Source organism: Schistocerca piceifrons, chromosome 2 (assembly GCF_021461385.2).
Source record: "Schistocerca piceifrons isolate TAMUIC-IGC-003096 chromosome 2, iqSchPice1.1, whole genome shotgun sequence".
NCBI lineage: Eukaryota > Metazoa > Arthropoda > Insecta > Orthoptera > Acrididae > Schistocerca > Schistocerca piceifrons.
Window position 1 is genome coordinate 1074441467 of NC_060139.1, and position 25393 is coordinate 1074466859.

Below are 25393 nucleotides of genomic sequence, written 5' to 3' on the forward strand. Positions count from 1 at the left end.
AATGTAACAAGACCATCGCTAGTCAAAAAAGATGGGGAACGAGACGGGGGAAGAGCTGGTCACCTCGACGGCCGCGGAGGGCCAGATTTCGAGGGAACAACGCTACAACCGGCGGGAAGCGGATCCTGTTCCATCGAGTCGTCGCCAGCTGCGGCCCCCTGTCCCTGGTTGTGTAGGAGGGGCAGCATCATTTGCCGACAAGAGGCCAGCTGAGTGCCTAGCAGCAGAGCGTCCCGGCGAAACTGAGGATGGCCGGGAGCAGCGACTCACGGATGGAGCGTCAGACGAAACGCGCCAGGGTGGAGAGGGGGATAGAGACTACTTCTTGGAAGTCCGAGGAGGCACAGGGATGGTGGGCTGGACCTGAAGGCCCTCACGCGCGGGGTCCATTTTGGACCGCCGGACCTCGGAAGCTGGGGTCCGGAACGTATCCCCGATGGATGCCTGAGAAGAGGATCGCTTCTCAGGTGGCGGTGGGGAGGAAGAGGAAGAGGAAGAGGATCGCTTCTCAGGTGGCGGTGGGGAGGAAGAGGAAGAGGAAGAGGATCGCTTCTCAGGTGGCGGTGGGGAGGAAGAGGAAGAGGAAGAGGATCGCTTCTCAGGTGGCGGTGGGGAGGAAGAGGAAGAGGAAGAGGAAGAGGATCGCTTCTCAGGTGGCGGTGGGGAGGAAGAGGAAGAGGAAGAGGAAGAGGATCGCTTCTCAGGTGGCGGTGGGGAGGAAGAGGAAGAGGAAGAGGAAGAGGATCGCTTCTCAGGTGGCGGTGGGGAGGAAGAGGAAGAGGAAGAGGAAGAGGATCGCTTCTCAGGTGGCGGTGGGGAGGAAGAGGAAGAGGAAGAGGAAGAGGAAGAGGATCGCTTCTCAGGTGGCGGTGGGGAGGAAGAGGAAGAGGAAGAGGAAGAGGAAGAGGAAGAGGATCGCTTCTCAGGTGGCGGTGGGGAGGAAGAGGAAGAGGAAGAGGAAGAGGATCGCTTCTCAGGTGGCGGTGGGGAGGAAGAGGAAGAGGAAGAGGAAGAGGATCGCTTCTCAGGTGGCGGTGGGGAGGAAGAGGAAGAGGAAGAGGAAGAGGATCGCTTCTCAGGTGGCGGTGGGGAGGAAGAGGAAGAGGAAGAGGAAGAGGATCGCTTCTCAGGTGGCGGTGGGGAGGAAGAGGAAGAGGAAGAGGAAGAGGAAGAGGATCGCTTCTCAGGTGGCGGTGGGGAGGAAGAGGAAGAGGAGGAGGAAGAGGAAGAGGAAGAGGAAGAGGAAGAGGAGGAGGAAGAGGAAGAGGAGGAGGAAGAGGAGGAGGAAGAGGAGGAGGAAGAGGAGGAGGAAGAGGAGGAGGAAGAGGAGGAGGAAGAGGAGGAGGAAGAGGAGGAGGAAGAGGAGGAGGAAGAGGAGGAGGAAGAGGAGGAGGAAGAGGAGGAGGAAGAGGAGGAGGAAGAGGAGGAGGAAGAGGAGGAGGAAGAGGAGGAGGAAGAGGAGGAGGAAGAGGAGGAGGAAGAGGAGGAGGAAGAGGAGGAGGAAGAGGAGGAGGAAGAGGAGGAGGAAGAGGAGGAGGAAGAGGAGGAGGAAGAGGAGGAGGAAGAGGAGGAGGAAGAGGAGGAGGAAGAGGAGGAGGAAGAGGAGGAGGAAGAGGAGGAGGAAGAGGAGGAGGAAGAGGAGGAATAGGAGGAATAGGAGGAATAGGAGGAATAGGAGGAATAGGAGGAATAGGAGGAATAGGAGGAATAGGAGGAATAGGAGGAATAGGAGGAATAGGAGGAATAGGAGGAATAGGAGGAATAGGAGGAATAGGAGGAATAGGAGGAATAGGAGGAATAGGAGGAATAGGAGGAATAGGAGGAGGAGGAGGGCCCCTGGGGCAGAGGGAGTGGGGGCCACGGGGGAAGATTTGGAAGGGAGGGATTTGGGAGGCAGAGACCCCGGATGGGGGGGAGGAGGTGGAGGGTGGACAGGATAGGGGTGAGGATACCGCGGAAGGAATGGACAACTTAGGCAAATGAAGTGGTCAACAGCACGGGATGGAGGTGGACATACTTCTTCCTGGCCTCAGAATAAGAGAGCCGATCCCAAGTTTTGAGTTCTTGTATCTTCTTCTCCTTCTGATAAGTGGGGCAGTCTGAGGATCTAGGCAAATGGATGCCAGGACAATTAACGCGCTGAGGTGGTGGGGTGCATGTATGTTCCTCACGAAGAGGACGTCCACAATCGCCACAAAGGGGCTCTGCCTCACACCATGACGACGTGTGCCCAAAGCGCAAACTTCGAAAACAGCGCATAGGAGGTGGGACGTAAGGTCGCACGTCGCACCGGTAGCACATCACCTTTACCTTCTCTGGGAGAACGTCCCCCTCGAAGGCGAGGATAAAGGCCCCGGTGTCGATGCGACGGTCTTTGGGGCCGCGCTGGATTCGCCGGACGAAATGCACGCCATGGCGCTCCAGGTTGGCCCTGAGCTCCTCATCAGATTGTAGCAGGAGGTCACGATGAAAAATAACCCCCTGCGTCCTATTTAGTGCTAGATGTGGGACAATGGCCACTGGGATGTCCGCTAGGCGGTCGCACGCCTGGAGCGCTGCCGACTGTGTGGCGGAGGTGGTCTTGATAAGAACGGACCCCGAACGCATCTTGCTGAGAGCCTCGATTTCCCCGAAGATGTCCTCAATGTGCTGATCAAAGAACATGGGCTTGGAGTTGGCGAACGTCCCCCCATCGGTTCGAGAACAGACCAAATAGCGGGGGTAGTACTTCGCCCCAAGCCAGTGGGCCTGTCCCTCCTCCCAGGGAGTGGCCAAGTGGGAAAGGGCAGGAGAACCAGAACTAGAACTAGAAACAGTACCTTTCCTTTTGAAAGACGCTGCCGCTGAGCGACCTGATACATGTTGACGTTTCATCTGCGAAACGTGCGCCCCGATACCACCCACTCTGACCAGGGGCTCTCCCCACGGGCGCCACCCAGCCTCAGTATGGGCCACCTTGCAGGATGACCGTTGCCGGGAATCCTGATGCCCCAAGGAGACTGAAATCTACTCCTTGGCCGACGTGGGGAGGGTGCAGCTCAGGTATCGGCAGTACGATCCCTGTGTTGTCAGGGGGCTACAACCTAGAGGGTAGATGACGACCCCACCACAATGGGCTGGCTACCGTGCTGGATTTCTGGTGCCATGGAAAGTCCATCATGATCGCAGGTGCAGATGGGGATGCACTATGGGCGTAGCTCGTACAACCCATCAAGTGTTTAGGCCCAATTTGAGGAATAGTGGGTATGGTTACAACGCCAGTACAATGCTGAGTGCCAAGGTGTTAGTGCACTGAGGACCAGTGGTACACCACGTAAGGCGTCCTTCCCCAAAAGGCTCGTACTTCTGTAGAATTTTGAAAAATGGAGGTCAAACCCCAAGGGGGACCATCACATGGAAGGCTGAAACGGTTGAAACTCCTTTTAGTCGCCTCTTACGACAGGCAGGAATACCTCGGGCCTATTCTTATCCCGGACCCGCAGGGGGGACCCGCGGGAAGGTGGTTATTTGTGAATTGGGTGGTCCGTTTTTCCTTTGTGCAATTGGGGAGGTTTAGAGCAATCTGCGGTTCGGGTTATTTAGTAAACCCTCTCTCCTCTCCCCTCCCCCTTCAATTTGCCGTAAGTTAATAGTTGCTTCCTTTGTCATGTTTGTCGGATTCGGTGTTAACGAATTTATTGCTTTAAGGCCGAATTCTTGAAATATGTTTTTATCTTGCCTATCATCTTGCGATGTAGTATATGTGTAATGTAGAGCATGTTTTACATTTTATGCAAGTCTGCATGTTATGGGTTTTATTTAGTCATTTTAAAAGTTTGCCACTCTTCCACCGTAAGAGTCCTTTAAAAAACTATTTGCACTTTCGGTGGCAAATAATTTGAGTGTTGTACCATTTCCATCCCTGTTATGGGGTGCATAGTTTGTGTTTGTATGAGTTGTTAACAAATGTTTGTTTAAAGTAATCTGGTGTGTTGCAGATTTGCACCAGTGTACTCTTTCAGAGGTGGTTGTGAGCGGTCATGGATACGGCCGTGTTGAAAGGGAGCAGGCAAGCTTCTCAGCCCGAAGGATCATACTGTTAATATTATTCTTTCTGCCTCTAGATAAAATTTTCTGCTTATAATTTTAAATTTGTCTTTGAAATGACTTTTAGGAATAAAATTCACATTTGTTAGAAGTAATTTCATTTTCCATCAGTTACTTCCTGGCAACTACTTCCACGCTCACCAAGTGTGATTAAATATGTTAATGTTCTTGATGATTTTGGAAGTTAATTTACGGTTCACACGTCCTCCTCCGAACCCAGTGAGGTGTTTATAATGGCGTCTTTATCGCCTGAGAGGCATTCTTTAGTAACCTATCACGTCCAATCTGAAGTAACTGAAGCTCACGACCGTTACAGCGCCTACTTAAGCGAACCTGATTTGCATCATCAAAGTGAAGCTACTAGTGACACGCGAGTGGAGCGGAATCTGAACGCACATCTTTCAGATGTAGAAAGACTACCACCATCTTTTGTGGATCAACAATTCTTCTTTGTTGCTGCGATTTTTCCCCCTCAGTGTAGAATAACTGATTAATGTGAGGTAGTCTTTGTCAACTAGACAGTTGGAAATTACATCGATTTTCCTTTCAGTGCTGAAGATACTGATTCCTTCAATTCAGCAGCTTGAAAAAAATGAGTACCATCCAGACTTTTGTCTAATCACTGCTGATGGAAACCATAGCTTGGTCGCTACAGCTGAAAATATTGTCAGGTTTCCCTCTTAGGTAATACTGTCTCACTTCGGAACAAATCAGGGGAAGTATTTTTTATTACGTTGTTGCGTAAGTTCGTAGCATTTTCTGAACTTTAATAAAGATAAAACGTGTACGTAACAATTTAGACATTAGTAATATATTATCCTTCGCTGTTTACATCACTCTGCCAACGCTGGGGTAAGTTTTCGATTCCGTAGCTGTACGAATAACGTTTTGAGACGAACAAGTCACCAAGCCGCGTTCGGAGCGCATTTTCATCAGGAAAGGAAATTTATCGGAGGTGGTTTGATAGAACGTAAGAGGTGAAAATCAGATTGCGAGATCAAGTGAATGAAGTGAGTGTTTAACGACTTCGCAACCCAACTCCTGTGTAGTTTTTTTTTCTGTCAGTCTAACAATGTGGGCGGTTATCATCGTGGAATATTCATCACCGCGGTCTCCGTGATCGTCGTGTTTCATTGCGTCTGCAAAACGTTTCAGTTGTTGACAAATGTCATCAGCGATGGTGAGACCTCAGGGAAGCAATTTGCAGTACACCATGTCGTCCCTGTTCTACCAGATGCATAAATTATCTTTTATGGAAATGCGCATGTGTTTTGGGAGTTGCTTGTTTGGGGTCAACCATTCTTTTCTATCATATTTTAGCATGAAGACACTATTTTCCGTGACCATTAACGATAGAGGATAGGAATGTTCGATGTTATTCACGAGCAAATTTATGACTAGCAAATAGATGCACATATGGCTATTCCCTTATTTTGGTTTTAAGTATGCAGTACCTATACATACAATTTTTTGATCTTTCTCATTGCATGCTTATGTCGCACGATGGTGGAAAGATCGTAGTTCGTCACATTTGTCAGTCCTCCAGTACACTGACAATCATTTGTGGATTAACGCATTTGAATGATCTTCAATCCCCAAAGGTCTTCTTGTACCTGGTGAGTGTCAATTATGTCAAAACGACCCTCTTTAAAACTAGGAAACAGTTTGCTTGCCGTGCTGTGTCCAGTGGCATTATCGCCATACACTGTGTTATGTCCTAGCCAGTAATGCCACCCGAGCCCGCTGCCAAAAGGTTGGCAGCATCAAAGTCCGGACGCCGTCCGCATAAGCAGCGCCAGCGAGACAGCAAATCGCCGCAAGTCTGCGCGCGCCACCGCTGGCTTTTGGCTTCTTAAGCGCTGGAGTCGCGAGCGCTAGGACAGTTCTGTATTCGCCGCTCAGTTGTATACTCGCCACCGAATTGTGTACTTGCTAGTCAGTTGTGTGTTCATCGCAGCAGAGTAGTTGTTTGTCGTCAGCCGACGCTGACCTAGCCGCTCCGACTCGAACCAGACAGATTTCTGTAGACACCGACTTCACTACTGTTTTTCTGTATCTTCATGAATAAAGATAAGTACCGACTTTTATTTAATCTGAGTGTTTGGGCTTTCATCTTTCTGTTCACTGTTCCAGCGGACCGGTCGGCCCGCTATTAAAAGTGTGGCGGTGACTTCGTAAGCCATTTCTACAGCCAAGTGTTTGTCGCTACGAACACCGCCACAAAACACGGCACTCATGTTTCTGGCTGCCTCCGATGCTGCCATTCCACTACTGACCTCAAACGGAAGAGTATGTACGAAGTTTCCATTTGTCCATATGGCGCTCCATTTTGTAGCTCCACTACTTCCAATGAAAAAAGTAACAGAATGAAAACTCAAACAGTGAACTACAAACGAAGACGGATCTGTGAACCCTTAGCAACTGGGATACCAACATTCAAGACAAAAACGCTGTTTGCTTGTGCACCAACCTAATATAAGCGTAATTCCTCAGTCCAGATTGAACCAAAAAAGGTCCTTGATAAATAACTGGACTGGATTCCTCCGTCTGCTGGTATCTGCAACACTTGTGTACGAGCAGTTATCACAAGGACGAACGAGCGCATGTCCTGAGAATATCGAGATATATATATATATTCCAAGCTAGGACAAGAACGTGAAGAACACCACAATGGTTTCTGAAGCGGCGGTTACAATTAGCTCATGAAATGACGCACAGCGTAGATACAGCACGGAGGCAGAAATTTATCGTCTGATTAGTTTCCATCAATTTATAAGTATCCAGAAGAAAATCTTGTTCCTGTTCCAAAAATTATGAGCAGCGGGAGCCAGCAGTATCACTTAGAGAACATTTTCTCGTAACACTTAAAATTGTTTTGCACATTGTCAAGGCATCTGAAGAACCATGTCACCGAGACAATAAAACTTAAACAGGAGCTCGAAAATATAAAAGCAGCGGTCATCAGACAATATTATGACATCACCCTTTAACAGATTTGAGCGTCAGTAATGGACACAAAACCTAGTTGAGCTGATTCTGTTCATACACGCCCAGAGGTTCTCATCAAGTCTGCTAAATGTATTTAGAAATATTTAGCAAAATTAGTCTCCTCGTCATTGGAGACGAGAGACGTGCCCTAAGAACTTAAACGAGCCAAGGTAACTGTTCTCCCAAACCCAAGTAGAGCTCGAGATCTTGCGCAAAGCTTTCGTTTCATTGCACTGCTTCGCGTGATGCATGAACTTCTGGAACGGATACTGCTTAGCAGGACTGGTCGAACAATATCGTAGTAGAACAAGCCGGCATTCGCACCAAACGAAACGGTATGATTCAAGTCCTGGCCTTCGCAATACAGATTTAAGTGGGCTTTCAGAAGATGGAAACGTCTTTTGCTTTCATCGATTTATTTCCAGCCTACGATGTCGTCTGGAGACGAAGCTTCTCTATAGATTGATGAATTTAATCTAAGCCAAGAAGCTACATAGCTTCGAAACGTGACTAAATATAGGACACAATGTCCTCATGATAGTCTCAGCAGCCAGAAATTTCTCCAGAATTACGCACCTCTAAGATCGATATTGGTCTCTCTGCTCTTTGTACTTTACACTGAAAGGCCCAGAAACAGCTTTTAAGAAATTTGGTTAACCTTGAGCCACGCAAACAAGGCACACTTCCTGAAACTATGTAGTAGGTCCTGATATCTGATTTCTCTTGTTTTGTTGTGTTTTAGAACGCAAAAAACAACTAAGGTCATACGCACCCATGTCATAATTGTGGAGCACTAAGACGAGAAAGATTTGAAAGTGTCTACAAGTTCAGGTGTGTTGGTGAGTATTTTACTGCATAAATCATTTTCAATCATATGTTCAAGGAAATTGTAGGTATTTATCTTGTGAAAACAGCCATGTACCTCGATCTCCAGGAAGGGTAGGCGAGTAGAGAACAACGTAGCAAAGGTACAAAGCATCCATGTAGAAAGATTGCGTGTTGATTTTTTTGTGTTTTTAGGGCGCACAACTTCAATGGTCATTAGCGCCCTGACTACGGTAAGAATGCACCGCGAGGCACAAGTTTAAAACAACAACTAAAAGGGAAAACACGATAAAAGACAGACTGACAGGCATAGGATTAAAAAACAGCATCATCAAATGTACTTTGAGAGGTTTGTCAAATTGATAAAACGAACGCGAGCAGCCGCTCGTGGGTCATCCGCTAAAATGGCATCTAGAGTACATGGCAGGTTAAGATCTAGACGCAGTGTGTTAAAATCCGGACAGGACATTAAAATGTGGCGGACCGTCAGCAATTGCCCACATGGGCAGAACGGCGCCGGCGCAGCCGTCAGCAGATGGCGATGGCTGAACCGGCAGTGTCCAATGCGTAACCGGGCCAAAACGACCTCCTCCCGCCGAGAAGGGCGGGAGGAGGACGTCCAAGCCGCGGGAAGAGGTTTCAAGGCCCGAAGCTTGTTGTCGGTAAGTGCAGCCCAATCGGCATGCCACAGCGATAAAGTGCGCCGACAAATTACCCTGCTACAATCCGACGAAGGGACACAAAAAGCTGTCCGAGGCTTGATGACCGCAGCCTTGGCCGCGGCATCTGCAGCTTCGTTCCCAGGGATACCGACATGGCCAGGGACCCACATGAAGCTAACCGGAGAACCGACGTCCACCAGCTGCTGAAGAGAGCGTTGGAACCGGTGCACGAAAGGGTGAACCGGATACTGATCACTGAGGCTCTGGATGGCGCTCAGGGAATCGGAGCAGATGACATAAGCAGAAAGTCGGTGGCGGCAGATATAAAGAACAGCCTGGTAGAGGGCAAAGAGCTCAGCTGTGAAGACCGAACAATGGCCATGGAGTCGGTATTTGAAACTTCGTGCCCAGACAATTAAAGAACACCCGACCCCGTCATTGGTCTTTGAGCCATCTTTATAAATGAAGGTCATATTGATGAACTTCGAACCAAGTTCAACTAAACGGGAGTGGTAGACCGAACCGGGGTAACCTCTTTTGGGAGCGAGCTGATGTCAAGGTGAACGCGGACCTGAGCCTGGAGCCAAGGTGGCGTGTGGCTCTCGCCCACTCTAAAGATTGCAGGGAGTGAAAAATTAAGGTGTTGAAGGAGGCGACGAAAGCGAACTCCAGGGGGTAGCAGGGCAGAGACATACAACCCGTATTGACGGTCGAGAGAGTCGTCAAAAAAGGAACGATAAGACGGGTGGTCGGGCATTGACAGTAGCCGGCAGGCATACCGACAAAGCAGTATATCGCGCCGGTAGGTGAGTGGCAATTCGCCAGCGTCAGCATGAAGACTCTACGGGACTAGTATAAAACGCTCCGATCGCAAGTCGTAAACCCCGATGTTGTATGGAGTTGAGGCGGCGTAAGATGGATGGCCGTGCAAAGGAGTATACGAAGCTCCCATAATCCAGCTTGGAGCGGACGATCGACCGATATAGACGAAGCAGGACGGTTCGATCCGCTCCCCACGACATACCACTGAGAACACGGAGGACATTTAAAGAACGGGTACAACGGGCAGCCAAATATGACATGTGGAGACCAGCTAAGTTTCCTGTCAAATGTAAGGCCTAAAAATTTGGTTGTCTCCACGATTGGGAGAGCAACGGGACCGAGTCGTAAGGACGGTTGGAGAAACTCTTTGTAGCGCCAGAAGTTAATACAGACCGTCTTCTCGGCAGAAAAACGGAAGCCATTGGCGACACTCCAGGAGTAAAGACGGTCAAGAGAACGCTGAAGACAGCGCTCCAGGACACGTGTACACTGCGCGCTGCAATAGATGGTAAAATCGTCCACGAAAAGGGAGCCTGATACATCAGCTGGGAGGCAATCCATTATTGGATTGATCGCGATGGCGAGGAGAGCGACGCTCAAAACTGAGCCCTGTGGCACCCCATTCTCCTGGCGAAAGGTGTCTGACAGGACAGAACCCACACGTACCCTGAACCGTCGATCCATTAAAAAAGAACGAATAAAAAGAGGGAGGCGGCCGCGAAGGCCCCATGTATGCATGGTGCGGAGAATGCCCGCCCTCCAACAGGTGTCGTAAGCCTTCTCCAAATCAAAGAACACAGTCGCGGTCGGGCGCTTCTGCAGGAAGTTATTCATAATGAAGGTCGACAAGGTAACCAGATGGTCAACAGCAGAGCGGCGCCTACGAAATCCACATTGTACATTGGTAAGTAGGCGTCGAGACTCGAGCAGCCAAACCAATCGAGAGTTAACCATTCGCTCCATCACTTTACAGACACAGCTGGTAAGCGAGATAGGTCGATAACTGGAAGGCAAGTGCTTGTCCTTCCCCGGCTTAGGAATCGGGACAACAATAGACTCGCGCCAGCATGCGGGAACGTGTCCCTCAATCCAGATGCGATTGTATGTACGAAGAAGAAAACCTTTACCCGTAGGAGAAAGGTTCTTCAGCATCTGAATATGAATAGAATCTGGCCCTGGAGCGGAGGACCGTGATCGGCCAAGTGCGTTTTCGAGTTCCCGCATGGTGAATGGGGCATTATAACTTTCACAATTCGAGGAGCGGAAGTTAGGTGGCCTAGCCTCCTCTGCCTGTTTGCGGGGGAGGAAGGCAGGGTGGTAATGAGCGGAGCTCGAAACCTCGGCGAAAAAGCGGCCGAAGGCATTGGAGACAGCCTCAGGGGCCACAAGGACGTCATTCGCGACCTTCAAGCCAGAAACTGGTGAGTGGACCTTAGTGCCAGATAGCCGGCGCAGGCTACCCCAGACAACAGAAGGAGTAAAACTGTTGAAGGTGCTTGTGAAAGCAGCCCAGCTGGCTTTCTTGCTTTCTTTGATAATACGACGACACTGAGCACGTAATCGTTTATAATTGGTACAATTCGCCACTGTAGGGTGGCGTTTAAATGTGCGTAAAGCACGTCGACGAGCACATAAAGCGTCTCTACATGCTGCGGTCCACCAGGGGACCGGTACGCGACGTGGAGAAGGAGGGTGAGGGATGGAATATTCAGCAGCAGCGAGAATGACTTCCGTGAGGTGTTGCACCTGACGATCGCAGCTTGTAAAGGTTTGATCCTGAAAGGTCGCGCTGGAAGAGAAGAGCCCCCAGTCTGCCTTGGAGATGGTCCAATTAGAGAAGCACGGAGAGGGGGTATGCTGCAGGAGATGGATAACACACGGGAAGTGGTCGCTCGAATATGTATCAGAAAGTGCATACCACTCAAACCGGCGTGCAAGTTGGGGAGTACATATAGAGAGGTCTAAATGGGAATAGGTGTGAGATGTGTCCGAAAGAAAAGTAGGGGCGCCGGTATTGAGGCAGACAAGATCGAGCTGGTTGAAAAGGTCTGCTAACAGGGAGCCCCTCGGGCAGGATGCTGGAGAGCCCCAAAGGGGATGGTGGGCATTGAAGTCTCCAGTTAACAAAAATGGTGCAGGTAGCTGAGCAATAAGTTGCATCACGTCTGCCCTGGTAACGGCAGATGACGATGGAGTGTAAACGGTACAAAAGGAAAACGTAAAAGTGGGAAGAGTAATGCGGATGGCAACTGCCTGCAGGCCGGTGTGCAACGTGATGGGATCGTAGAAAATATCATCCCGAACCAGCAACATAACCCCTCCATGAGCTGGGATACCTACCACAGGGAGTAGGTCAAAACGCACAGAGGTTTAGTGTGGCAAGGCAATTTGATCGCATGGGCGTAGCTTCGTTTCCTGGAGGGCTACGACGAGCGGACGGTGCAAGCGGAGCAGCAACTTCAAGTCCTCTCGGTTGGAGCGAATGCTGCGAATATTCCAGTGAATAAGTGCCATCGTAAGAAGAAAAGGAAGATGAAAGGAGGGGTCACCTCGAAGGCCGCTGAGGGCCTGGCTTCGAGCGAGCACTACCGCCACTATCAGTAGGCGGACAGTCATCGTCCATTGGGTCCATAGGTTCATCGGCCATCTTGGGAAGATGGCCAGGAGGGGGAGCTTCCTCCGCCGGTGAACGGCCAGATGTTCGGCTACCAGCGGTGCGGCCAGGCGAAACGGATGACGGCCTGGGGTGGCAACCGCTGGGTGGCGCAGGAGAAGAAATGCGCCGTGGCGGAGAAGGAGAACTGTGCTTCCTATGAGCCTTCTTGGAAGGTCGTTTGGTGGAAGTACCGGTCGAAGGCTGGGAGATCGAGGTACGTAGGAAGTCTGCACGAGACGATTCCTTCTTAAAGGCCCGTGCATCTGACTTCTGGGCCTTCGTCTTAGCAGAAGCTGATGAAGGGGCTGGTGTCTGTGGGGTGATGGGAGCAAGAGGAGACGTCGACCGCGCGATCTTAACACTGGCCGAACGGACGACCGTGGTGCTGAAGGTCAGATCGCATGTCTGGGTTGCCACCTCCCAGGTAGTCTGAGGAGAGGCGAGGACAGTACTGTATTTCCCCGCTGGGAGCAGCGTGGGCTTCCTACTAGTCAATAGCTTGCGAGCAGCCGAGGGACACTTTCTCTTTGACCCGAACTTCTTGGATACAGCGTTCTTCCTTATAGACAGGACAGTCGCGGGAGGATGCGGCATGGTCACCCTGACAGTTCACACAACAAGGAGACGGAGGTCGACAGTCACCCTCATGGGCATCCCTGCCACAAGTGACACATTTAGCCGCATTGGAACAAGACTGTCGAGTGTGATTGAAACGCTGACAATGGTAGCAGCGCATAGGTGTCGGGACATAGGGGTGAACAGAAATAACCTCGTAGCCCGCCTTGATGCGCAATGGCAGCTTAACACTATCAAAGGTCAAGAAAAGTGTCCGGGTCGGTACAAGGTCATTGTTGACCTTTTTCATGACCCTATGGACAGCCGTCACGCCCTGCTCAGCGAGGAAAGATTGAATCTCCTCGTCAGTCAAGCCGTCGAGGGATCTAGTATAGACCACACCACGAGACGAATTCAAAGTTTGGTGAGCCTCCACCCGGACAGGGAACGTGTACAGGAGTGTGGCCCGAAGCAGTTTTTGTGCCTGAAAGGCGCTCTCAGTTTCAAGTAATAAGGTACCGTTACGCAACTTGGTACAAGATTTGACAGATCCGGCTATGGCATCTACGCCGTTCTGGATAACGCAAGGGTTGACAGAGGAAATATCCTTTCCGTCCTCAGATCGAGAAACGACGAGGAACTGTGGGGCAGGTGGTCGTACTTTTGTCACTGGTAGCTGGTCAAGTTTCCGTTTTTGGGCAGAAGTCGAGAGAGATGGAGTGAAATCCATTGCGGAGGAATACCCCATGATTGCCAGCGTCTCCGATGGCGCAATCCTTCCTTGTGGGGACCCTCTCAGAGGGCACTCCCGCCTTAGGTGAATGTTTACACCTCAGGTCACAACTCCCGAGAAACAGACGGAGGGACCAATCGGCATGGTCAGAAGGTATCAGCTCAGGCAATCACCTCTCCCCGGGCCTGGCCTTTAGCAGGGGGTACGCGCGTGCCTTACATGTCTACCCAGGGCGGGGAATTACGCGTTACCCCGTCACCGGCTACGCGTGCGAACGCGTGGGTCGGCCTTCAGGCGCGCACAGGGAGGAAGGAAGAAGAGGAAAAAGAAGAGAGAGAGGGAGAAAGAGGACAGACTGTCTCAAACGCCGAGGCGGAGACCAGAGAAGGCAAGGAGAAGAAGGCAATGAGAAGGCAAGGAGAAAAAGGCAAGGAGAAAAAGGCAATGAGAAGGCAAGGAGAAAAAGGCAATGAGAAGGCAAGGAGAAAAGGGCAATGAGAATGCAAGGAGAAGTCAAGGGAAAGAGTAAGGAAGACAGTGAGGTGGAGAAGAGCAAAGAAAGGAACCAACAAAAGGAAGGAAGAAACGAGAAGTGAAAAACCAAAAAGACCGCAAATAGAGGTCGTGAAACCGTCCATCTCCGGACGCAGGCGCTAACTACCCCCTTGAGGGGGAGGGACTCCTTTTAGTCGCCTCTTACGACAGGCAGGAATACCTCGGGCCTATTCTAATCCCCGGACCCGCAGGGGGGCGCGTGTTGGTGAGGTAACCTATGGTGTTAACTAATAGTGCATTGCTCTAGCTAAGCTTTTCTAAACTGAAGTGCGAACACATGTATAGATTAATGTACATTCATTTGCAAAATGAACTTTTCACTGTAAGGCAGTGAGCATGCCATTCCTGATCTTGGTGGCAGCAATGGCGCCGCTCGAACACCCTTGAATATTAAGCTCGTGAAGGTAAGTAATTCTATAATTGTCAAGTTAATATTATACCGTAACGAAGTTAGAATTTTACATTAACCATTTAAGGTTTCACTCGTTTCGAAGTATTTCTCGAAAAACCAAGAACTTAACCTAAGGGCAGATTTCCGCCTACTTTAGACGTAGGTTTACATACAAATTTAAGACATTTCTTTAGGTACTAAGTGAAGAACTTAGGTTGCTTTCGTTATACATATTTATTAGCACCGTATCTACTCGGGGAATTAAAGGTTTTAGGTTCTGTCTTTCATTTCCCTTCAAAACGCGCTGAGTACGTATCGGGCATACACGATCTTAGGCCTAATTTTTCGGGTGTACAGGTTTTGATTTTTACCGTTAGTTTAACTTCATTACGTTACAATATTGATAGTATACACGTATATTAGTGTTCCACATCAGTTTAGTGACTCGTGTAATCTGCAGTTAATAGAATATTACTATTATTGCCTAGATAAATTTTGTAAAAATATTGTGAACATGCATGAGCGAGAAGTGTTTGAGGTGGAGTAAGAAAGTCAGTTCTGGGATTCTGTGCAGCTGTTGTGGCAGATGTTTACACTGGGGTGAATGTAGTCTCATGGTAATCGTGGAAGTAAATTATGGGTCTCTTCCATGGTATTGCTACGTATGTTGAAGGGATAGGAAAATAGCGGAACAGGAAGGGAAGATTTAGAGCCCTTCAGGCTGAAATGGATAGTGTTACGGAGGAACTGATGTGGTTAAGGGGGGGGCAGAAGGATGAAGACAGGTGGGAAGTCGTAGCACAGGGAACACAGAAATAACAGTATCTGAGAGTTTCATCATTGGCACAAACGATAGATTTGCCTTGCTGCCTCAGTTAACTAAGGAAGAGGCTCAAGTAGATGTAAGTGTAGTCAGCACTCAGACTCACTAGAAAACCAACTTTTGCAAAAAAGTAGATAGTAGTAGTAGTAGTAGTAGTAGTAGTAGTAGTAGTAGTAGTAGTAGTTTGGCCAGATCTTGCAGGAAAAATTAGGCAACAGGTACCAGGTCACAAGCATTTTCAAGCCCAGTGCATGTCTTATCCAAGTGAGAGGATGTAGGATCATTGTGCAAGTGTTTCACAAATCAAGATCATGTTGTGGTAGTGGATGGAGCGGGAAACAGTATTGAGAGGGATCAGGACTACAATATTGAGTGTGACCTGGTAAAAATAGCATCTGCAACGAACTATACAGATGTATGTTTGGTTCCTGCTTTCATGTGGTATGATCGACTCCAACTGAACAGCTGTCAGGGGGTCAATATAGAGCTAGATCAGCTGCCTTGGGCAGCTACTTTGTCAGGCTTAGGTTTTGTTCCTGTTGATGGTCTTGGTAGGTGGGTCATCACAAGACATGGCCTGCATCTCAATAGGAAAGGGAAGGGTAAACTGGCTGGGACGATAGCAAAATCTTTAAGGGGGCACTGAAACCCATGGGAGTACTTTTTTAGGTTGAAATCAGAGTCCAATCTTACTATATTGATTGAAATTAAGCTTGGCGAGAAGTTCAGACAGGCAAGTAGGTAGGTACTAGATATATGAAAACATCACAGTATTCTCTTAACAGTAGAGTGAAAAATAATATGTCACGTGGTTCACATAAAAGCAGTCAAAAATAATGGTAGTTTATTGCATCAGACTATCATGGCGTTAAAAAACAAAGTAGTTTAACTACTTGTTTGTTTAGAAGAGTTGGAAACCGAGGGTGGAAAATATGTACTACGCCTGTCTGATCATCATGTAGTCATAGGTAATGTAAATGTAGGTGGATATAAGCTTTCAGCACATGTAAGTAAAGACACTATGGAGAGGGCAGTTGTTGTATGTTGTAAAATCTGTCAGTGTGAAAAGTTTGGGAACTAAGAAATTTTGCATAGAGCAACATATAGATGTGCATGTGAGCTTAAACTAAATAATGACACTTATTTTAACTGTGCACAGGTCCCCATCCGGAATTTTTCCATTATTTTTTTAAATTCGGATTCTTAGTTGTGCTATCTGTCAGACAGGGGAAAGAAAATTGTAGGGATTTCAGTGTACATTTTCTGAAAGAGTCGGATAGAAAGCTTGAGCTTGAAGTATTACTTGGTTCTTTCAATTTGACATCCGTTATTGATGTTCCTACTCGTGTGGTACAGGAAAGCAGCACACTGATAGATAATGTATTCATATACCAAGATAAATTTAATGAATTAACTTTTCCTGTTAAGAATGGTCTGGTGATCATGATGCACAGCTGGTTAGAGTATATGATATAGCTCCATACAGTAATAAAAAACTATCTGCCAAAATAGTGCGTTCAGTGAATGATTTAACAATTCAAAATTGTAGGGAAAGCTTGAGACAAACTGGGGTGAGGTGTGCAGGGAACATGACGCTAATTTAAAATTTAACCTATTTCAAGATACCTTCGTGAGTTTATTTGAAGACAGTTTCCCCAAGAAAACAGTGAAATATAATTGTAAGAAACCATGCAAAAAGCCATGGCTTAGTAAAGGGATAAAAATATCTTGCAAACAAGAAAGGGAAATGTATCTTATACCAAGGGGGAGTAATGATCCCAAAACAGTGAAACTTTATACAAACAACTGCACTGTATTAAGAAATGTTAGTACAAACTCCACAAGTAGGTGCATTATGTCTGATAGTACCATAGCTGATAAAATTAAAACGATTTTGAATGTTGTTGAAAGGGAAACAGGGAAACCAAGAGCACAGGAAGACTGTATTTCTATCAAACACAATGATTAGTTTGTTAACAGGTCAGAAGTAGAGACCATTATTAATAATCATTTTTAAGTGTCTTAGAGAAATTAGGATCCAGCTATTCATTAGAAAATGCAAGGCAGTATATGGAAGAGGCAGTACCTATGCAGTTTGATAGAATTTAAATTCAACCCAGCTCTCCTATTGAAATTGAGAAAATAATAAATTCACTGAACAGTAGCTCACATGGAATTGATGGCTTTTCCAACAGAGTACTGAAAGTTTGTTAACAAACAAGTAGGCTTCTGAGCCACATATATAGTAATGAAACAGGGATTTTTCGAGAGAGTGAAATACGCTATCGTTAAACCATTGAATGAAAAAGGGGATAGATCTGATGCTAACAACTACTGCCCAATCTCACTTCTGAAAACTTCTACCAAAATCCTTTAAAAAGTAATTTATTCAAGAGTAGCATTACATATTTGTAAAAATTAAGCACTAACCAAAATGCCCATTTAGTTTTCAGAAAGGCTTTTCAATAGAAAATGGTATATATGCTTTCACTGATCAAATATTAAATGCATTGAGTAACCCAACATCACCTATTGGGATATGTCATCTCTCAAAAGCTTTTGATTGTGTGAATAATGAAATTCTTCTAGGTAAGATTAAGTACAGTGATATGAGTGGGACACTGCACAAGTGATTTAATTCATACTTAACTAGAACGCAGAAGGTTTAAATGAACAGTACAGATAGTCTGCAAAAACCAGCAGAGTCCTCTAACTGGGGATTTATCAATAACAGTGTCGGACATGATTCAGTCTTGGGTCCTTTATTGTTCTTAATATATATTAGTGACTTGCCACTATACATTCACCAAAATGCAAAGCTAGTTCCTTTTGCTGATACCAGTACAGTAATCACACCCAGGAGCAAGAATCAGCTTAGGAAATTGCAAATGTCTTTCAGAAAATTATTAAGTGGTTCTCTGCAAATGGACTCACTAAATTATGAGGAAACACAGTTTATACAATTATGTACAGTAAATGGCATAACACCACTGATATAGACTATGAACAGAAGTCTGTTGCTAAGGCAGAATACTCTAAGTTTCTGAGTGTGTGCATTGATAAACTATTGGAAGAAACACACTGATGATTTGCTGAAACAGTTTGGTTCAACTACTTATGTAATTAGTGTTATTGCACATTTTGGTGATAGGCATAGTAGGCTAATTTATTGATACGCTTATTTTGATTCACTGCTTTCATATGGCATCGCATTTTGGGCAATTCGTCACTAAGAGAGGAAGTATTCATTGCCCAGAAGTGTGTAATCTGAGTAACAGCTGGAGCCCAAACAAGATCTCTAACTTTTGAATTGAGATTTGTCATTAATACCCCGTCCCAGTTAAGGAAAGATAAGTGCATTGCTACAACACTAGAAGAAAGTGTGATGTTCACCATTTTTATTAAATCTCACTTTGGCACAGAAAGGGGTGAATTACGCTGCCACAAAAATCTTTGTGTCATTTGCCAAATAGTATTAAAAGTCTTACAGATAGCCAACTAACACTTAAAAGCCAATTAAAAGAATTTCTGAATGACAACTACTCGTGCTCAATAGATAAACTCATAGATATGAAGTAGTAACTTAAAAAAACTTATTTTGTGTGAAGAAAACTTGTTTTAAAGTTACACGTTCCACATCACTACGTTATGTCGTGTTCATGATCCATTGATCAAAGCTTTATGTATTTATTAAAACTGTTTGCTGTAATGGAACTCTGAACTAGACCTGCGCCTTTTTTTAAGAACAGATCGTACCAACTGTTCTTCAGTCACGACTCACAGACTGCCCTCACACCTTTACTTTTGCCAGTACTTTGATCTACCTTCAGACTTCACAGCCTACAACCGTTCCCATGCATACATAAAAGGGAAATCATTTCCAAAATTAATCTCCAGTGCAGAGTGGCAGTTAAATAAATTAAGTTTTCATCTGGTTGAAAGCACAAATTAGTGCTAAAACACGCGCATGTGGACAACGTTAACACCAACCCTGAGCTATCCTTATCCCTCCTCCTAAGAGGTATATTCGTTGTATTAACTATTACCATCAATCACATGTGAAGAAATTTCTAATTACTTCAGTACGATTGGTTTCATTCTGAGTCACACCACACTGTTGAGCTGGGTTTCTGCATTGTTTGATGTGTTCTTTTCTTTTACTTGAAAATTAAAGTCCACATTGAAAAGACTATTTGCGATCCTTTCTTGTACATCCTATGTAGGAGTAGGAAGGCTTAAACATCCACTACAGAACGGGGTTGGTTGTCCCCAAAAAAGCTTAAAATGACGTCCTTTCACTGGCACTAATAAACTCGAGAACGCGATCGGCCGAGCGCGTGTCATCTGCTAAAATCGACGATATAGCAGGCGATAGCTGTACACGGGAGCGCAACGGATTAAAATAGGGCCACCCAATTAAAAGGTGTCTTACCGTCCACAGCTGAGAGCAGTGGGGACAGAGTGGGGGAGGATCGCCGCTTAAAAAATGTCGATGGCTAAAAAGACAGTGCCCTATCTGGAGTCTAGTTAAAATTACCTCCTCCCGAGACGCGTTCGGGAGGAAGAGGTCCAAGCACAAGGAAGAGCTTTTATGTCCTGCAATTTATTATGGGTAAGTGTCGACCAATGCGTGTGCCATAAATGAACAACACGTCGACATAGAACGCTCCGTAGATCGGCGAAGGGAATCGATTGAATAGCTGACGTGTCCTGGGAGCCAGAGGAACGCCACCGAGACGCCCCCCAGGTGGAGCAAGCGCAGACAGTCCTGAATCCGGTGGACCAGAGGGTGCACAGGATAAAGAGCTTGGAGACTGAGGAGAGAGCTGAGAGAATGAGCAGATTCCGCTGATTGCGGCGGATGCAGTGGACAGCCTGGAGAACAGCGTAAAGCTCCGCAGTATAAACCGAACACTGATCGGGAAGCCGAAAGTGATTTGGGGTGTCGCCAACAATATAGGCACTCCCTACACCTAACGATGTTTTCGAGCCGTCGGTGTAAATAAATGTGGCTTCTGTCATTTGTGTACATAGAGCAGCAAATACCCGACGGTAGACAAATGTAGGGGTACCATCCTTGGGAAATTTACATAGGTCTCTGAGCAAGTCGATCCGGAGACGGAGCCAAGGCGGTGCTGTACCCCAAGTTGTCAAGAAGGTTTTAGGAAAGCGGAAGGAGAGAGAATGGAGCAGTTGACGGAAGCGGACTCCCGGGGGGTAGTAAGGAGGAGGAGCGGCCTGCATACCCGACATCAAAGGAGGCGTCGAAAAAAAGGTCATGGGCTGGATTAGCAGGCATGGAAGACAGATGGCTAGCATAACGACTCAGAAGGACTGCTCGCCGATTGGACAGCGGAGGTTCAGCAGTCTCAGCATAAAGGCTTTCCAGAGGGCTGGTGTAAAAAGCTCCAGACACTAAACGTAATCCACGGTGGTGGATAGAATCGAGACGCCGAAGAATAGACGGCCGAGCAGAGGACTATGCTTCCATAGTCCAATTTCGAGCGCACTAAGGCGCGATAGAGGCGCAGAAGGACCACTCGGTCCGCTCCCCGGGAGGTACCATTCAGAACACGTAGGGTGTTAAGGGATCGCAAACAGCGAGCCGAAAGATAGGAAAACGTGTGAGGGCCAGCACAGTTTTCTGTCAAACATAAGACCCAAGAATTTAGCGTCGTCTGAAAACGGAAGGTTGACAGGACCTAGATGTAGGGAGGGCGGAAGGAACTCCTTACGTCGCCAAACATTAACACAAACTGTCTTACTGGGAGAAAAACGGAAGCCGGTTTCGATGCTCCAAGAGTGGAGGCGATCGAGGCATCCTTGAAGACGACGTTCAAGAAGGCTAGTCCGTTGAGAGCTGTAGTAGATCGCAAAATCGTCCACAAAGAGGGAGCCCGAGACATCAGGAAGGAGACAATCCATACTTGGATTTATGGCGATGGCAAACAGTACAACACTCAGCACGGAGCCCTGGGGTACCCCGTTTTCTTGGGAGAAAGTACGGGAGAGTAGTGTTCACCCGCACCCTAAATGTGCGCTCTGACAAATTCGCGAAGAAAAAGGGGCAGCCAACCACGAAAGCCCCAAGAGAGTGTGCGGAGGATGCCTGTCCTCCAACAGGTATCGTACGCTCTCTCCAGATCAAAAATATTGCTACTGTTTGGCGTTTCCGGAGAAAATTGTTAGTGATATAAGTAGAGAGAGCAACAAGATGGTCAACTGCAGAACGATGCTTTCGGAATCCGCATTGGGCAGGTGTTGAAAGACTGCGGGACTCCAGCCACCAAGCTAAACGGCAATTCACCATACGCTCCAAAACCTTACATACACTACTCGTGAGAGAAATGGGGCGATAGCTAGGGGGGAGATGTTTGTCCTTTCCAGGTTTCGGAACAGGAACAACGATAGCTTCCCGCCATCGTCTGGGAAAAGTACTGTCGGTCCAAATTCGATTATAAAGGCGAAGGAGTTAATGCAGACTGTGGGTTGATAAATGCAGCAACATTTTGGACGTTGATACCATCCGGTCCTGGGGCGGAGGAGCGAGAAACAGTATATTGGAGTTCCCGCATAGAGAAAACAGTATTGTAGCTTTCGCGATTTTGAGAGGAGAAACGCTGGCGGGTAATTTGAAGAGCTCAAAATCTCAGCGAAGTGTTGACCCAATGAGTTAGAAATTGCGACGGGGTCCACTAATGTATCATGCGCGACAGTGAGCCTAGAGACCGGGGAGAAACTTGGCGCGCCTGAGAACCGTCGAAGCCGACTCCAAACTTCCGAGGAGGGAGTGAAGGTGTTAAATGAGCTAGTAAAGAATTTCCAGCTTTCCTTCTTGCTATCGCGGATGACGCGACGGCATCGCGCACGGAACTGCTTATAGCGGATACAGTTGGTCAAAGTAGGATGGTGGCGGAAAACGCGAAGAGCACGTCGCCGCTCACATATTGCGTCACGGCACACCTCGTTCCACCAAGGAACCGGGGGGCGCCGGGGCAATTCGGAGGTGCGTGGAACTGAACGTTCCGCAGCTGTAAGAGTAACGTCGGTAGGGAGATCAAATCGGACGGACTGAAAATGGGGGAGAACAAAGCGGTCATGGGGACGCAGCTTTGTTCCCTGAAGATAGAAGATGACCGGCGAGTAGGATCGTAAGAGGATCGACAATTCGTCCCGATTGGCTCGAATGCCGCGGATATTCCAGTGGATAATGGACATAGGGTGAACAAAATGGAGGAATGTGACCAAGGTTGCCGTCAACTCAACGACTGCTCAGAGCTTGCGACCGACAGCATGGAATGGCATTCAGCTGAAGGCAGAAGATCCTTATCGATAGGTTGTTCAGGAGCAGCTCCTGCCACCAGCGATCGGCCAGTTGACCGGCCACCAGCAGTGCGCCTCAGCAACACAGAAGACGGCTGAGGGCGATTTCCGCCAGGTGGTGCTGTAGATGGGACACGCCTTTTCGGAGAAGGAGATGAACTGGGTTTCTTTGTAGCCTTCTTGGAAATATGATGTTTAGATGAAGGAGGAAGCGATGGTTGTGAAGTTGGAGTACGTAAAAAATCTTCACGAGTGTTCTTTTTCGAAGTCTTGGTGTCTGACTTTTGGGCTCGAGACTTAGCAGAACTCAATGAAGGGTGGGCCATAGAGTGGGCAGGCGAGAGTGGTGAGGTTGAACGGGCGATCTTTGCGCTGGCCGATCTGACGACCGTGGCACTAAAGGTGAGGTCACAAGTCTGTGTGGCCACCTCCTTTGTTGGCCGAAGAGAAGGACACTGCTGTATTTTCCTGTCTGAGGCACGGTGGGCTGTCGACTGGCGAATAATTTTCGAGCTGCAAAGGTAGACACCTTTTCCTTCACTAATTTCCTGGATGAGCTTTTCGTCCTTAAAAACGGGGCAATCTCGAGAGGAAGCAGCGTGGTCACCCATACAGTTGATGCAGCGAGGGAATGGAAGTGGACAAGCACCCTCGTGGGCATTATTTGCCACACGTAACACATTTGGCCGGATTGGAACAGGACTGGCTGGTGTGATTGAACCTCTGATACCGATAGCAACGTGTAGGGTTTGGGACGTAAGGGCGAACGGAAATTCTCATAGCATGCTTTCATTTTCGATGGGAGTTGAACTTTGTCAAATGTCAAGAAGACAGTGCGGGTTGGAATGATGTTCATGTCAACCCTTTTCGTAACTATGAACAGCCGTTACGCCCTGGTCCGACAGGTAGTGCTGAATTTCTTCGTTAGACAATCCATCGAGGGAGCGTGTATAAACGACTCCATGCGAGGAATTTAAAGTGCGGTGCGCTTCACCCCGGACAGGGAAGGTGTGGAGCAGTGAAGTTCGCAACAATTTTTGTGCCTGGAGGGTACTGACTGTTTCTAACAACAGGGTGCCATTCCGTAATCTGAAACAAGACTTTACAGGACGTGCAACTGCGTCGACACCTTTCTGAATAATGAAAGGGTTGACCGTGGAAAAGTCGTGACCGTCGGACTGAGAAACTACAAGCAACTGTGGCAACGATGGAAGAACTGTCTGTGGCTGAGACTCAGTGAACTTACACTTGTGAGCAGACATAGTGGAAGGTGAGGAAACCATTGCAGAAGAATCCCCCATGATTACCGGCGTCTCCGATGGCGCTCTCCTCCCATGTGGGGGCCCTCTCTGAGGGCAATCCCGCCTTAGGTGATTGTTCACACCTCAGGTCACACCTCCCGACAGATGGACAGAGGGACCAATCGGCATTCCGGAAGGTATTAGCTCAGGTAATCACTCCTCCCTGGGGCTGGCCGTTACCATGGGGTACATACGTGTCCTACCTGTCTACCCGGGGCGGGGAATTACGCGTTACCCCGTCACCGGCTATGCACAAAAATGCGTGGGTCGGCCTTATTACATGCAGAGGGAGGAAGAAAGGGAAAGGGAAAGGGAAAAATAAAGAAAGGGAAAGGAAAGAAGAGGTCTCAAACGCCGCAGTGGAGGAAAGGGTAAAGAGAAGAGGTAAGGAAAAGAGGACAAACGAAGGGTGAAGACATACAAGCAGAGAAGGCGAAGAATGCGTTACATTTACGAGCGTCCGTCTCCGGACGTAGGTACAAACCATACTCCCAGAAGGGGAGAAAGGGAAGGAAAGAGCCAGAGGTGAGTGGAGGAGGGGCCAAGATGGGGGATAGGGAAGGATGAAGAAATTTAAGGTATGCAGCCCGGAAAGGAATGAAGGCCACATTAGCTGGGGGTCCCGTGCTCGCTATGCACGTATCCACAAAAGAGTTGTGGACCCCCTGGAGGGCGAATACTGCTGTGCGGTGTGGGATCCTTACCAGATAGGACTGACTGAATACATCGATAAAGTTCGTAAAAGTGCAGTAGATTTTGTATTATAGCGGAATAGACGAGGGAGAGTTACTGAAATTATACAGGATTTGGGATGGACATCACTAAAACGATTTTCTCGTTGCAGAGGTATCTTCTCACGAAATTCTGATCAATTTTTTCCTCTGAATGCGAAAATATTTTGTTGACACCGACCTACATAGACAAACGATCAGCATGATGAAGTAAGGGAAATAAGAGCTCGTTTTAAAAGATATACGTGCTCGTTCTTTCCGCGCGCTATACGAGATTGGAATCTTAGGGAATTGTGAATGTCGTCCAATGAACCCTTTGCCAGGCACTTAAATGTTATTCGTAGAGTATCCATGTAGATAGATGTTCCTTCTCACATTAGGTATTTCACTTCCTAATTTTAAGTACTTACTTCCAGAAAAACTGAACTATCAACAAATTTGCATTGAATTTACTGCTGTAGTGTCTATACCGTAGGCGGACTCAAAATGTCCCATACTTTTCATTTGAGCAAACATTCAGGAATGGACACTGGTAACATATAGACATTAACACCAACAGGTATCTCATGTAGTAGTGTAGGCCTGTGATCCCTTATATACACACAAATAATTTGCAGTCACCGTTACCAGTTCGTCCTTTTTGTAAAGGACTTTCACATTGTTTTTACAGAACTGTAACTTAATAGTCTTTCACTATTAACTGTACTTATAACCTAACCAACACGTGGAAGACTGAACATAGGCGTACTTTCAAATACAAAACATCTGCTCCAGAGAATCACTTCTTGAAGGAAAAATGAGTTATTTCATCACTTCCATACTAGTCCAAAGTGCTGACTATTCATGGAACCTCAATAGGGGCCTAGTAACATGAGTCCGGAGCTCGTGGTCTTGGCGTAGCGTTCTCGCTTCCTGCGCACGGAGTATCGGGTTCGATTTTCG

At 47.4% G+C, this 25393-nt stretch overlaps 1 protein-coding gene across 1 annotated transcript in view; it reads right to left on the reverse strand.

Annotated features, from left to right (window-relative positions):
* Window positions 1-318: 318 nt before the first annotated feature.
* Window positions 319-25393, reverse strand: part of LOC124776131 (putative protein TPRXL) — a 71998-nt gene continuing 46923 nt past the window's right edge. Inside the window, exons 2-3 of the mRNA XM_047250967.1 lie at window positions 967-1071; window positions 319-531 (exon numbers count right to left, since the gene is read on the reverse strand). Coding sequence (XP_047106923.1) covers window positions 319-531; window positions 967-1071 — 318 coding nt within the window. The remainder of the gene's footprint in view (window positions 532-966; window positions 1072-25393) is intronic.